General features: G+C 45.3%; 1 protein-coding gene across 1 annotated transcript in view; it reads right to left on the minus strand.

The window, feature by feature from the left end:
• The window catches only part of ADCY2 (adenylate cyclase 2), a 458247-nt gene that overhangs the window by 37386 nt on the left and 406333 nt on the right, over nucleotides 1-14528 (minus strand). The window contains exons 19-20 of the mRNA XM_053593134.1: nucleotides 6088-6172; nucleotides 816-974 (exon numbers count right to left, since the gene is read on the minus strand). Coding sequence (XP_053449109.1) covers nucleotides 816-974; nucleotides 6088-6172 — 244 coding nt within the window. The remainder of the gene's footprint in view (nucleotides 1-815; nucleotides 975-6087; nucleotides 6173-14528) is intronic.

Raw genomic sequence — 14528 nt, forward strand, 5'->3', positions numbered from 1 at the left:
CAGCCCCGTGCACACAGTGGGGCCACACATACAGTTCTTCAATTAAGTTCAATTGGGGATATGTCTGCTTGCTCTTGCAATTCAGCACTATTAAGGAAATTTCATGACATTTCATTAATTTTTATAAGCCATGTCAGCACTTAGATGACACCCTAGTCTTCTCATCTCCAGTTAAACATCCCTTCCTATGAACACTCCCTGCGGTGCCCATTTTGATTCATTCAAGTGGATGGACTTGGGCCTTTGGTCAGTCTTGTGCAGGTAACTCCTGAGCCCTGCTGACCTCACAGTCTACCTCATATCTTTGAAATTTTAACACCCGTAGAAGGTTCTCTGGGAAGCTGTCAGGCCTGGGGGATGTCACCCCTGGGTCTGGGGCTCTACTGCAGGCTGCCAAGGCAGGCGTCCTCCCACACCAGGGAAAGGGGTCATGCTGAGGAACACACTGGGGATCCCAGTGCCTCATAATGGACCTCAGAACTTCATAAGATGGTGGGACACATCTTCACAGGTTCTTTAAGAACCATGACCTCTATGCTCAGACTTTTAGAGGTGATCCTAAGTCACTGTTATCAGTTGATGCCTCTATCACCAACCAATTCCTCCTGAAAACTGAAACATTTCAGCTCGTCATGGGCACTCTGAACACTCAGACGTGCTAAGTATCCCCGCTTCTAAGTCACTGCTGAAGCTCTGAACCTTCAGTGAGGTTGTTACTGTCCTGTCCCCGGCCCCGGCCCCTGCCCGCCCTGTCCCCGGCCCCACCCCTGCCCGCCCTGTCCCTGGCCCTGGCCCTGTCCCCGGCCCCGTCTGACCTCATTCTTCAGGCTTCTGGCCAGGAAGTGCTCGGCCACGTGCGCGGGCAGCACGTTCTCCAGCAGCACACGGTTCAGGTTCTCCATGGTCTCTATCTCCTCCCGCTCTTTATTGAACTTGTTCTTCCACAAGAAGTCTAACCTACAGTAATATTCATTCTGTTACAAGAGGACACAGAGGTAAAGAAACAATAGGCATCTTGTCCTGCCAGAGAGTGGAGGTTTTAAAGAGAAAATAAACAGAACAAAATGAAACCACAAAAGATCTCTCAAACAGAGCTTCCACCCTCCCTAGCAAGCCCTCTGCTCCAGGAAGTGTCTTTCTGCCCACCTCTGACATGGATCTGCAACCAACAAGGAAAAACACAGGGCCAGCCTCAGAAAGGCAGACCAGCTACACTGAAGGCTTCCAACCCAGAGTGCCACTGAAGATTTGCACAAAGTCACGCTAATGACGGACAGCGGAAATTGTTTTTTGGAAGATGCGAAGTAGAATATAAATGATAAATACATGAAAAATACAGCAGGAGAAAGAGCGCATGGTTTGAGGATTTGCATATAAAAGCAGTGTTCCTTTGTGCCAGTTTGCTTTTAGTCTCAGTAAATTAGTTTTTCCCTACCACAAATTATGTAATTAAGTCATCACTGTAAATTATGGATTTTTTTCTTTCATTTGGGATCTGCATTGTACTGGGAGAATGCCATTCATTATATTTAGAGAAAAGTTCATTTTGATATCATTTAATTAAGATAGTGCCTGCTGGTAAAAACGGTGTGTTCATGGTTTATAATGTATTAAAATACAATATATTTTAAAACTAGTTATTCACATTGGGAAAATTGAAAGTTCCAATTACCGACAAGGAGTCTTTTTGATCATTGCATCATTTTATGCCTCCAATGATGTAAATAATTTAATATAATGCAATAGTCTGGAATGAATCTTCCTGTAATAGAAGGGCGTAATAGAGAGGGTGTATCTTACACAGATAGTAACTTACTGACAAATAAATGCAAAGAAGAGTTAACTACAGGTTTTTTCTTTGTTGTGTTGGTTCAATTAATTATACCAACAATACCAAATAAAGATGACACACATGGACACACATGCACACAGGTGGCCTTTCATGCACAAACAGGAATTTAAAAAATATCTACATTTTGAAACTTGAAAGAACAATAGTCATTCATCAATTACACTTGATTCAAACTGCATGACGCATTAAAAAAACATCCTTCCTTCTCCAGTGTGGCATTTATTTTTATCCCACATAGTGAGGCATTTTTTAAAAAGACTGCAAAAAAAGGTTAGCTTATATTGGGCGGCACCTGTGGCTCAGGGAGTAGGGTGCCAGTCCCATATATGGAGGGTGGGCCAGCCCAGCCCAGGCCAAAAAACTGCAACAACAACAACAAATAATAATAAACATAAAAAAATTAAAAAAGTTTGTTTATATTAAAATATTATGTTAATGTCAAGTTTTCCACACTGTGGAGAAACAGAAATCCTATACTTACTACAAAAGCTCTCTCCCATGAAAAATAGATTTTTTTTTTTTTTTAAGGGACAGATTCTTGTTTTATTGCCCAGGCTGTCCTTGAACTCTTGGCCTCAAGCAATCTTCCTGACTCAGCCTCTCAAAGTGCTGGGATTGCAGGTGTGAGCCACCACACTGGGCTTGAATCTTTTTATTTTATTTTAATAAAACAGCAGTAAGGCTGGTTTTAAAGTAAAATGACAGAAGTGATTAGCAGAGGGGGCGCTGAGGCACTAAGATGACACAGGTGTGCACTCAAAATTAGACAAAAGTGAAACACGAGATGAAATCACCTCTAAAGATGCAGTTAAAGCTGCAAGCACAATTTATGTGAGTTTGAAAGCTTTCCATGTACCCTGCTAAGATGTTGTTCAGGTTTCCCTGAGGGACTGCTTTGGCATAAGGAGTAAGCATTTTGTACTTGCTAGAAGGAATTAGAGAACTTTGGAGCCAGCTACATTGGACCAAAAGCAACATTTTACCACATTTATTTATATCTATCTATCCATCCACATCCATCCATCTATCTATCTATCCATCCATCCATCCATCCATCCGTCCATCATCTATCTATCTATCCATCCATCCAGCATCTATTTATTATCTTCCCAAGCAATGCAATCTGTTTAGAGCCCTTTATGTGTAAGCAGTTACCACATTAGAAACTCAAACAAAGGGCCCGAAAAGGAAGACACATGTTTTTATCCCAACCCAGATGTAATGAATTAGAACATGTCCTCTAAAAGATAGTTTCAAGTCCTAATCTCCAGTGTTTGTGAATGTGATCTGATTTGGAAATGGGGTCTCTGTAGGTAGATGTGATGAAGTTAAGGACCTTGGGATGGTATCATCTTGGATTTAGGGTGGTATCCAAAGCCAATGACTGATGTCCTTAAAGAGAAAAGGGGGGGGGACTTGACAGTGAGACACAGGAGAAAGGCCACGTGAGGACATCCAACCGAGGCCAGGACAGACAAAGGCAGTGGAAGCAGCTGGACAGAAGAGAAGGGCAGGAGACCGGCACCCAGGCTTCCCAGAGCCAGCTTCCAGAACCTCCCATCTCTTAGATTCTGTCTGGGGATACTCTAGAAGTTTTCAGGGTCAAGAGTCCCCATAGAGACATACAATTTGCCTTTCATTGGCTCTCTCAACAATGGAGGAGAACCATCCAGGCCATATCTGGGACCATGCGACCCTCACTGCTGTGTCTTACATGCAGCGCAATCTCCAGGGAAGGTGTGGCTTTGTCTGGTTCTGAAAACAACCCAAAGGTCTGGAGGACTTTACACCTTCCACTTGGACAGAGGAACTGGTTACTGAGCTGGAGCACAGGATGGTATGTGATTCTGCTTATTCTTGGATTCTAAACATCCCATAAAATGCTGCCGTCCTCACTATGAGCCCGTGCACTCTGCTCTGGGTTCCACATCTCAATGGCATCCCAGCTTGAATGGCTTCTTTTCTTTTCGAAAGAGAACCTGAGTCGCCTAACATATCCATCATAAACCAGATGTTAGTACAGCACAGGGCACTGTGGCTTTTGTGTAATAGACACGTTAGTTTTCATGAAGGCTACTTAGATACCTTGTGTGATGGTTTACTAATTTTCTCGGAAAGCAAACAAATCTCCATCATTTCAAAAAAATGGTCATAGGGCAAGGTTCCCATGGGACAAATGACAATGAAAATAGGTTGCAAAATGTCTTTACTATCACTTAATAAACCAACCTGGAAACACACTAACTTTGAGGTCATGCCTCCTTGTGGCACTGATTTCAGATAAAGGGCAGCTGTTTGTGACAGATACGGGGCAGTTTTTTTTGTTTTGGGACAGATGGACGGAAGCACTACATTGCAGACTTCAACGTTCTTCTTGGCTCAGAAACTTTGGGACTTTAGCAAATCATTCCTTTAATGATTTTGGACTGAGGTCAACTTCTGCCTCACCTGGGTATTTCCCATAGTGCCTTATGTAGAAGGCACTTGGTTAACAGCTACTTGGTTATTAAAGGATGATTATAAGGAATGGTTGCTTCTTTAGGGAGTAACATTTTTTCTGGGCCTCTCGATAAAAAAAATGTTATTGTTACTTTAACTATAAAAAAAGACTCCTTGGGTGGCTCCTGTGGCTCAAAGGGGTAGGGTGCCAGCCCCATATGCCGGAGGTGGCAGGTTCAAACCCAGCCCCGGCCAAACACTGCAAAAAAAAAAAAAAAATGACTCCTTGTAAGACTAGTATCAACTCAGTTGTATAAAATTAATGCTCAATTATAATATTGGATACTTTAAATGGATCAACTGTCAGCTGCTGGACTCAATCACAATTATGTAGTGGCATTGAATGTTTATCATCTCAGTGACTAATAAAAAAGTTGAGAAAATTCAATTTGATGTAGGTTTTTAAAATTTATTTTGTGAAGCAATGTAAGGGACAATTCTAGCAAAAGAAACTACAGGCCAATGCACCGTCGGTGTGAAAGGGAGAAAGAGACACCCCTTCAGAGCAGACGGCTTCATTATTTCCTGAGAAGTGGTCTTTGAGGTGACATTGTACAAGAAAGCCCAATTCTCCCACATCTCAATCATGGGCTTTCTAAGGGAGGCACACCTGGTGTATGAATGAGAACAGAAAGCTGGGCAGTAGTAAGGAAAAAAAAAAAACAGGTAGCAGGAGAAAGGACATGAGACAGGTTGTCAAAACCACAAGCTAAAGAATTCACGACAGAGAAAATGGCAGTGAGGCAGGGGAGGGCAGTGGAGTGGATGGGAAGGAAGGGACCTTGAACAGCTTTGCAGCAGGACAGGACAGCCCCAGGGAGATGGGTGAAGACTGCACGGTGAGCTCCTGGGAAGGATGTAGCCCACACTGCTTGGGAAGAGGAGGAGGACGGTGGACTAGAACTCAGCTCACCTAACTGCAACTATGAATCATCTCCTAGCGGGAAGAACCGGAAGCCAGACCCAAACTTACATGTCTGTACCGTGCCTCTCAGATACCTGCCACAGATTTACCTTAACTAGTTAGTAACATGTACGTAATGTGATCTTCATTGCTTCCTCATCCGTTATTTCCAAATAAATGACTGACTATCTTGCTTGTTTCACACTACTCATCCCAGATGTCAAAGCAGACTTTGGTTGAGGCAGAGCAGTGTGGCTTCGGGAGAGTCCCATAGTCTTTGGGTTACCATCCTTGTGCTCAGGCAGGGGAAAAATAATTGTCCTTAAAAATCCTGCACCCACAGCATCTACTGGGAGACCAGATAGGGTGGGGGCCCAAAGATGCATGAAAAATTAAAACTTCCTAACAGAGGACTATATTTCTAGGGATGACTGCAAAATGACAGCAAAGGTATTCAATCTCACTTCAAAGTGAAAGAAGCATGTCACACATCCCGAAATGCAGAGAAGCTCAAGAAGAGATATTTTTCAAATTGTGTCAGGTATTGGGGAACACTTTTGCAGGCTTATACAACCCCTAAAATTATTTTAAGATTTAATAAGAAATGAATTCACATCTCTGCCATTCACAAAGTTTGCTTTTTGTGGCAAAATGAGAAATGTCCTTTCTTTTGTCTCTATCTAAGTACCCACATCTGTGCTACTTACGTTTAAGAGATAAGATTCCGATTCTTACGTTTGCACGAAAGTTAACTACAATGCACAGCAAAGCATTATTAGTACAGCCCTTTAGAGAAATGATATAAACAGTATATAAAAAACAGACTTCTTACCTGTCTACCCAGAACAAGCAGCGTGATGAAGAAGATAGAGAGAGACACGGAGCCCATGGTCTGTAGGTCTTTCCAGATGCCTGGCCTATTAAAAAACAGACAGACAGACAATACAACAAAATAACACGCACACAGGACTTAGAATTCTGATATCAACAAGCCTCAGAAGCTCTAGTGCCTGTCTGTGTTGTACATCGGCCAAACACACACATTTCAGACCTTTCTTCAAACCCAGATTGCATTTAAAATAAATAAAAAAATTACTAATTTGGGAGCACAGTCTAAAATAATGTGAACGTCTTACTTTATATTTGTTGTATCAAGGTACAACAAATATAAAAAGATAAAGCATTTTCTTTATACTTCTAGGATGCATATGGACAATTAGATACATGGCTTCTTTGATGTTTTCGTTATTACCCTCCGAAAAAGATAGTGTGCTCACAATGAGCAATCACGAAGGTAAAAAAATGAAATAGGGAACATCATTTCTATAGGCTACTCTTGTAACTTTCAAGCAGGCCCCCATCTCACTCCTTCATAGGATTTTGTGTCACACAGGTGTAACAGAGATGGACGTTGTCGGGATACCGCCTGCTCTGGCCAGACTCAGGCAGACGTCATACCTTCCCACTGCCCAGGCTGCCCCTGTGCTGGGTGGAGCCTCTGTCCTCACTACAGCATCCCAGGCAGTGGCTGACAAAGTATCCCGCATGTGTTCACACAGGATTATCCCCATATGTAACTGCAATTAAGAGCTGAAAAATAAAAGCTCATTATGTGTGGACACCGTGTCCCACGAGCGCCACAGACCAGATTCAGTGAAGCACAAATATCAGGTAATCACTTTCTACTTTTGCGTTGCCCTTGCTTTGTGACTTTTCAGTTTCCCCGTGGAGGGTTCTTGGGCTGATGAGATAACAAGAGGATGAGGGTAGCACCCAACAGCCCACTGGGCTTTGAAGTGGGAGGGTACTGAATCCCGAGCTGTGGGGCCTTGGACAGCTCCCTCCAGCCCTCACTTTCCACACGGCCCAAAGGCATTGCTAATGCTCACCCTGCAGGTAGTTTTGGCCATGACATCAAATACCTGCATCCCCAGCACACAGCCTGACTCACACCAAGCTCCTCACTTTTTAGTGTTAACTACAGAAGGATAAGGGAGGGGAAGGGCTAGGAGGCAAAGACTAGGAAACGCAGATTGGAGAATGTTATTAACTGAATGAACGCATCAGGTGCAAAGGGGAAGCAGATTCCAGCAGGAAGGAGAAGACTGGATCGCCTGGTCCCCGGGGCCTAAGGGCTTGGGAGCTCCGAAAGGAGCATTGTCGCCTTCAGTAGAGTACTGTGGCATCACAGCTCCGAGCAACCTCAAACTCTTGGACTTAAGAGATCCTCTTGCCTCCGTCTCCCGAGTAGCTGGGACTACAGGTGCCCACCACAACACCCAGCTATATATTTTTTTTAGAGATGAGGTCTCCCTGTGGCTGAGGCTGGTCTCAAACCTGTGAGCTCAGACAATCCACCCACTTCGGGCTCTCAGACTGCTAGGATTGCAGGCGTGAGTCACTATGCCCGGCCTCTTTCTTTCTTTTTTTAATTTTGTTATTATTATTATTATTTGAGTCTCACTCTGTGCCCCGGCTAGAGTGCTCTTCTGTCATAGCTCACACCAACCTCAAACTCCTGGGTTTCAGCAATCCTTTCTCCTCAGCCTCCCTAGTAGCTGGCACTACAGGCAACCAGCTAGTTTCTTTTCTTTTTTAACTATTTTTCAGTAGAGGTGGGGTCTTGCCCTTGCTCAGGCTGGTCTTGAACTCATGAGCTCAATTGACCCACCTCAGCCTCCCAGAGTGCCACAATTACAGGCATGAGCCACCTTGCCAAGCCCATATTCTTTCTTTTAATTCAAATAAACAGAACATAAAAGAAACTCACACAAAATAATTAAATAGAAATTAGGAGAATAAAACTCACCAGCGTCGAATTAACACTAGGCTAATAGGAATGCCATGCTATTCTGATGTTCTACCTCAGTGCTCTCAACCTTCCTAATGCCACAACCCTTTAATTCAGTTCCTCATGTTGTGGTGACCCCCAACCATAAAATCATTTTTGTTGCTACTTGGGGGTCACCACAACATGAGGAACTGTATTAAAGGGTTGTGGCATTAGGAAGGTTGAGAACCACTGTCCTAAATAAATCACTAATAACCTTCCAACTCGCCGCTCCTCTGCATAGTGAAAACTGATGCTCTCACTGGGGCTCTGCCTTTCACACGTCCCGTCCCTCTCACTCTGTCCTTTAAACTGTTCCCACAGTCTGAAGCCTAACACCTTCCTGTGAGTGAGGGCGTCTGGCCTTTCTCCCAACGCTGAGTTATTTCTGCTGTAATCACCTTTGTCCTTGTTGCAGGCTCACTGGGACTTGCCAAGAGCTTTCCTGTTGAGGGTGTGGTGATCAGGGGAAACAGACTCACAAAATTGAATGAGAAAGTTAATTAAGATGAAAGTGATGCTTTAAGGGAAGGGCCGTGTGAACAGCGGACTGCTCGAGGGGCGAACATGCCGGGCCACAGAGCTGCTCACACCCGCCGGTTTGTTCACAGGTGTGGAAGACACTTGTTCCTGACTTATTAATTTAATGATTTAATTACAGATCATCCTTATGGGAAGTCTTGGCAAGTTCTTGTTAGTATGGAATGCTGTAACTTGGGTTGTCCATAATTTGGAGACTGTCTATACTGACTTACAAATGAAGTTACACGTGGTTGCTCCAGTCTGAGGCACCAGCTTTGTCTAACCACACAGTTGGAGGGACTGAGGGGTGCAGGTGTCTAAAAACAATTTTGATTTCAGTGACTTTTGATCTCCCTTTTTCCCTATCTTGACCATCCGGACACTACTATACTGAGAAGTTAGTGACAGCAGTGCAACCAGCATCCTGAGCAGCTGGCACAGGATGAGTTTTTAATTTTCATGTTGCTTCATGATGGTCACATGACCTCGTACATCCAGGGCCCAGAGAAAGGGTCGTGACAGCCCATCTTCCAGCCACCACCCACATAAGCCCTAAACGAAAAGGAAGATGCTAACACCCCGTTAGAATTTTATAGTAGCTTCATCAGGGCAGAAAATCAGAACTCAAGTTTCTCTTGTCTGTCTAGCTCAGGGACAAATGTCCAAAACGGTCCAACATGGAGCCAGAGCGGGGTCCTCTCCTGATGGAGGGGTGGACACAGGCCCTCCATGCAGTTCAGGGTTACACATAAGCAGCATTTTGGGAGAAATTGTTTTGGGGACCCCTCACTTCAGTGCATTTGAACCTTGGTGTGGGGAGGACCCTGCTCCACCTGTCTCCATCCGCCCAAGGACAATGGCAATGGCACATGGAGGTGGGGATGCGAAGGAAGTGAGAGAGGAGAGTCTCCCACTGGGATTTGAAAGCTCAGATCTACATGGACCTCGGGGAAGGGAGGTACAGTGGCCTGTAGAGCTGACCAGTGGGTGTGTCAATACATGATGCCTTTCTCTTTTCTGAAATTCTCCGTCAACCTAGGAGAACTCCATCTGACTTTCTTGGATTTCACTTAGATTTCTTAAAACTTCCTTCTTTCACTTAGCACAGAAGAACAGCCAACTCCTCCTGCAGGCCTTCTCTCTCCTGTAAAGAGAGAATAAAATCCCAGGACACCTTCTCAGCCAGTCCAGGGACAAGGTGTTGTGTGGATGCCTGTCCCAATCTCCTAGGGCTGCTGTAACCAGGGGCCACAAGCTAGGTGGCTGAAAATAACAGGAATTTCTTGTCTCCCATATCTGGAATCCAGGTGTCCTGAGAGCTGGGCTCCTTCTGAAACCTTCAGGGACTTGTTGCTTGCTTTGGACTGGTGTGGGGTGACTCGTCGGCCATCTCTGACTTCCCTTGGCTTGCCGGGAGTTAACTCCATCTCATCACACGGCCATCTCCCTGTCGGCTTGCTTCCTCATGAGGCCACTTCACAAGGGTATCGCTCACACAGGGTGTGGCCAGCCCTACTTCAGCATGACCTCATCTTAACTGGTTACACCTGCAGTGACCCTATTTCCAAATGAGGTCACATTTTGAGAAACCGGGAATTAAAACTTCCTATCTGCTTTTGGGGGATACAGTTCAACCCACCAATGGGGTTGGCCATTTATGTGACAATGACAGCTGGCCAGTTAGTGGGATGGGAGAGACACACGCCCTCCTTCCCCCTCTCTTTTTATGGCCTTCGTGTTTAAGGATGAAATCCATCTTGGACTCTCATGCGTTAGTGTTGTGCCATCAGTGAGTTGGAAAGTGGGGAAGATAGGGCTAATCTGACGGAGGAACTTTCTAACACGATGACAATTGCAGCCAGAACACGTCGCTGTTCTTACTTTCACATCTAAAAATTAGACTCCGGGGACTCAGAACCCCAATATGCCTGCAGCCACACACTAATTTGCAGCTGGCCTTCCACCTGAAGCTGGTAATGGAACAAGCATTTCTCCCTGCAAGTTTCAGGAGTCCAAAAAAACAAAATAAACTAATAAGCTGGATGGGTGAGATGGAGGTATTACTTGGTGGAGTAGTTTCTAACCTGGAGGCAAACAGTTCAGGGGAGATTAAAAAATACATTTTCATTATTCTTGGGAGAGAAAGCAGTCCAGGTGTATAGGCACAAACATTGTCTTACTTTAAAAAACTTTACATTTTTCTAGGTAAAATAAGCTTTTTTTTTTTTTTAAGAAAAAAGTATTCAACACAACTACAAGAAGGACTACCTAACAAATTCTGACAAATTCAGATATTCTGACCTGGTTGTTTTTACCCTCACATTGACCTGAAAAAAAAAAAAAGAGAGAGAGAGAGAGAAAGAAAACGGTATCCCAAGAAACCAAGTTTCTGCTGAGTTGTTAACAGGAGACGAGGTGAAGCAATATCAGACTGGGATAAAAATCAGTCTGAAGCCTGGGACCGACCCTTACCCCTGCAGCTCACGACTCATAACGATAAGGCCTGCAGAGATGCCACAACTGTCTGCCCTCCCATGAGTGCATCCCCCACAGTCCTCAGCTTCCTTAACTCTGAGTTTTCTTTGCGGCATCTGTGTTACACCATTAGATTAGGAGATGCTGGGCTTTGCCCATAAGAGATCTCTGAACCTTCAGGAATCTTCGATGTCAAATGATGCAAAAAGCTAAAGTTTCATCTAATTTGAGGGTGTCACAAGGATGACTGTGTCACTGACTCTGAGCCAGCACAGGATTGGCACTTTAATTACAAAGTAAAATAAAACCAAACACCCCTGAAAACCAATGTGGAGGTGGAAATGTGGAAGGCAAGATAAAGACTGCTGTCTGCCCTGCCAGTGAATCTCCCTGCGAATCTGGGCTGAGAAGTGGTGCGTTTGCTCAGATGCCCAGATATGCACTGGGCTGCTCCGTCCTGCTGTGTCAGCTGAGGGGACAGGCCTCCCCACCTGTGTCACCGAGGCAGCCCTCTCTGCCCATCCCTCATGTAGGGTGGACTCCCACGCTCTCCCACAATACTTTCCCTTAGTCCATCATCCACTGATCCCTACTGGGGACACTGTCAGAATTCTAGCCATTGGGAGTTCCCCGAGATGCAGGAGCAACAAGGAAGGCAGGTAACTTCTGCACTGAAGGTGCTTCTGGTTCACAGCTCTGAGTGATCTACAGCGGCTGGAGCGTCTCCACTGCTCTTCCTGTCAGGGAGCTGCTGCTAAGGCGGGGAAGGAAAACTCTGCATTCATTTCTGCCAGCGACAAGCACTGTCTGTGAGCCCTGGGTACAGCTGCAGTTTATGCACCATGTTTATGTGCTGTCCGTAGAGTTTTATTTTCTTAGGCTGAAATTGCAGCGCCAAGCTGGTTAGTCTGAAAGACGCCTCGTTAGCTCCTCTGCCTGCCACACTCCTCTAGAACTAAAGGTACATTTCTAGCCTGTAGGTAAGTTAACATAATGGCTGGGTCTGTAGGAAATACGATAACCCCCTTCCCTTGAGACCTCCGAGTTCTGCGAGAAATGGATAGAACAATCTGACAGTGTTTCTGCAGACTCACAGCGAACGTTTGTCATGGGGATGGGAAGTAGGTGCCAGACAAAGACACCTTCCGGCAAAATCGGCTGCCCTCACAGGGGTGGCCCCTGGAAGAGCCGTCACACTGTCCGTGGTGCTCTCAGCAGCTCCGGCTAAAGGCTCTGGGGGACGGCGTCAGGGACAGGAACTGGGCCTGCTAGTGATGAATTCAGCAAAACATCTTATACTCACAGATAATAGAAAAGACTGTTGTGAAAACCACAGAATTAGGAAACATCTTGTTCTGGACTTTTTGAACACTAGAAAACTTCTGTGTTTCTTTTCCCAGAAGGCGACTTAACAGAATTACATCCCAGGAGGCTCCATCCTAATGGACTGTGTTAATGGTGCACTCTCTCTAGGTAAATCTTTTTTCCTATCGAAGAATCTGCTTTCCATACTTACGGATCTGTACGAGTATCTTTAATCTCATTGTGAATTACTCACTGATCTGAAATGTTTCTGAGGCACACTATACTCTCTGCTGACTACAGTGATATGCACCATCTTGTTGGCTTATCCATGGTCAGTGTGCAATTTTGTTCAGAAAAGGACCTGGCTGTTGGGGTTCATAGTGAGTTCACACACAAGACACCTGTGCAAACTGTGTGTCGAGAAGATGGCCAGCACTGCCTTTAAGCACAGATGCCCTCACCAAACGTTCCTTTGAAATGTAGAAGCATAACAAAGCCTGACGTGGATACTCAAGAGAAACAGCCTCAGTGAGCGGGACATCGCTGTGTCTTCAGGGGAGAGGGACGCAGAGCAATTTCATTTAGCCAGTATCAGGTTGTTCAAGAACACACCTGCTTTTGCTCACCCAGTCACCAGCTGATTTCTGAATCTGGTGTGCCAGGCGTGACTGCACGCACTGTGAACACAGCACAGGTCCTTGATTCGGACTTTCTCTTCTGCTTGATTCGAGGGGGTGTTAAAGGCCTCAGCATGAGTATCACAGGAAAGGGGCTAACAGACAACAGGAGGATGCTTTCCACCTTCCCAGGGCAAAGTGGGACGGAGAAGCTGCCCAGGCCATGGGCACGTGGTGAGGGTAGGGGTGAAAGGCAGAAGGCTGGGCGGGTCTGCTGGGAGCAACTCCATGCCAGCCAGCAGCAGGTCTTCAGTGGACAGCAGGGCACGGCCCCAGAAGGAAGGACAGAAGAAGCGGCAGGAAGCCGAGAGGGAAAAGGCCGTGAGCATGCCGAGCCCCGACATGGTCACCAAAGGGGTGGGAGCAAACGGCCTGACCTCAGTGACAGTCCTGCTCGACTGGCACGGGTGGTGCTGCTTGGCCATCCTTTCAGCAGATCCTTCCCTGGAGGGCACCTCTGGCTTTGCTCTCAAGACACCAGGTGATGCCAGCACATTTTGTTTTTCATTTAAAGGATCTACTTCTATACCATAAAGCATTGTGTTAGCACCCATAAAATGGGCAAAGGATGAGGAAATCTTTATCAGTTATGTGGGAGGGCACAAGCTCTTGAATCTTAGAAAAGAGAGAACTTTGACATGGAACAGTTTTGCCTCTGGCACGACTCACAGGGTTGTACCAACCAGACACCAAAGCTGGAGAAATTAAGGAATTCCAATGTCCCCCGTAAGCATCTTTCACTTGGGGCTAGTTAAACTGACATTACAGAAGACTTGTTAATTTTGAGGTATTCAGCTATTCTGCTATTACGTCAATGATACTAATCTTTTGGCAGAAGGATGCTTTGGGCAGCATTGGGCCAGACTGTGCAGGAATTGGTTCAGGAAGAGATAGAACGTAGCACTTGTATCCCTATGGAGAGGGTGCTGGCTTTGCTGCTGCAAGGGAAGGCATCACGGAGGCTGCTGGAGCCAGTCCTGCCCAGCTTGAAGGTCATTAGAAAGGCAGACCAAGAGAGCAAATATAAGAGAACTTGCATAGAATGAAGTGCTGTGAAAGTGAAAACAAAACAAAAAGCGAAAACCAACAAAAACCCCCTCTCCTTGTCTTCAGCCTAATTCCTATGCTCCTGTTCCCGGTCCTACTCAGGCATCGTGAGTCTTTTCATGCGCCTCACAGAGGCCCAGAAGCGATTCTCTCCATATCAGGAACTTGCTAATCTGATTGCTTCCTTTCCTGCAGGTGCATAACATATTCAGGTGCTTTAAATTTAATAAAGGGCGACTTAGCGGCATCATCAGCTACATGTGAAAATCAATAATGTCACATTTATTTAAGAATACAATACAAGGTCTCTGCATTCAGTAGAGAAATATTATAGCACGTGTCGGTGATTTTGAGAATTTATTGGAAAATTGACTTCTGACTTTATTCTCATCTTGGCTAAGGAATCATAAAATTTCC

Source organism: Nycticebus coucang, chromosome 1, assembly GCF_027406575.1.
Source record: "Nycticebus coucang isolate mNycCou1 chromosome 1, mNycCou1.pri, whole genome shotgun sequence".
NCBI classification, from domain to species: Eukaryota; Metazoa; Chordata; class Mammalia; order Primates; family Lorisidae; genus Nycticebus; species Nycticebus coucang.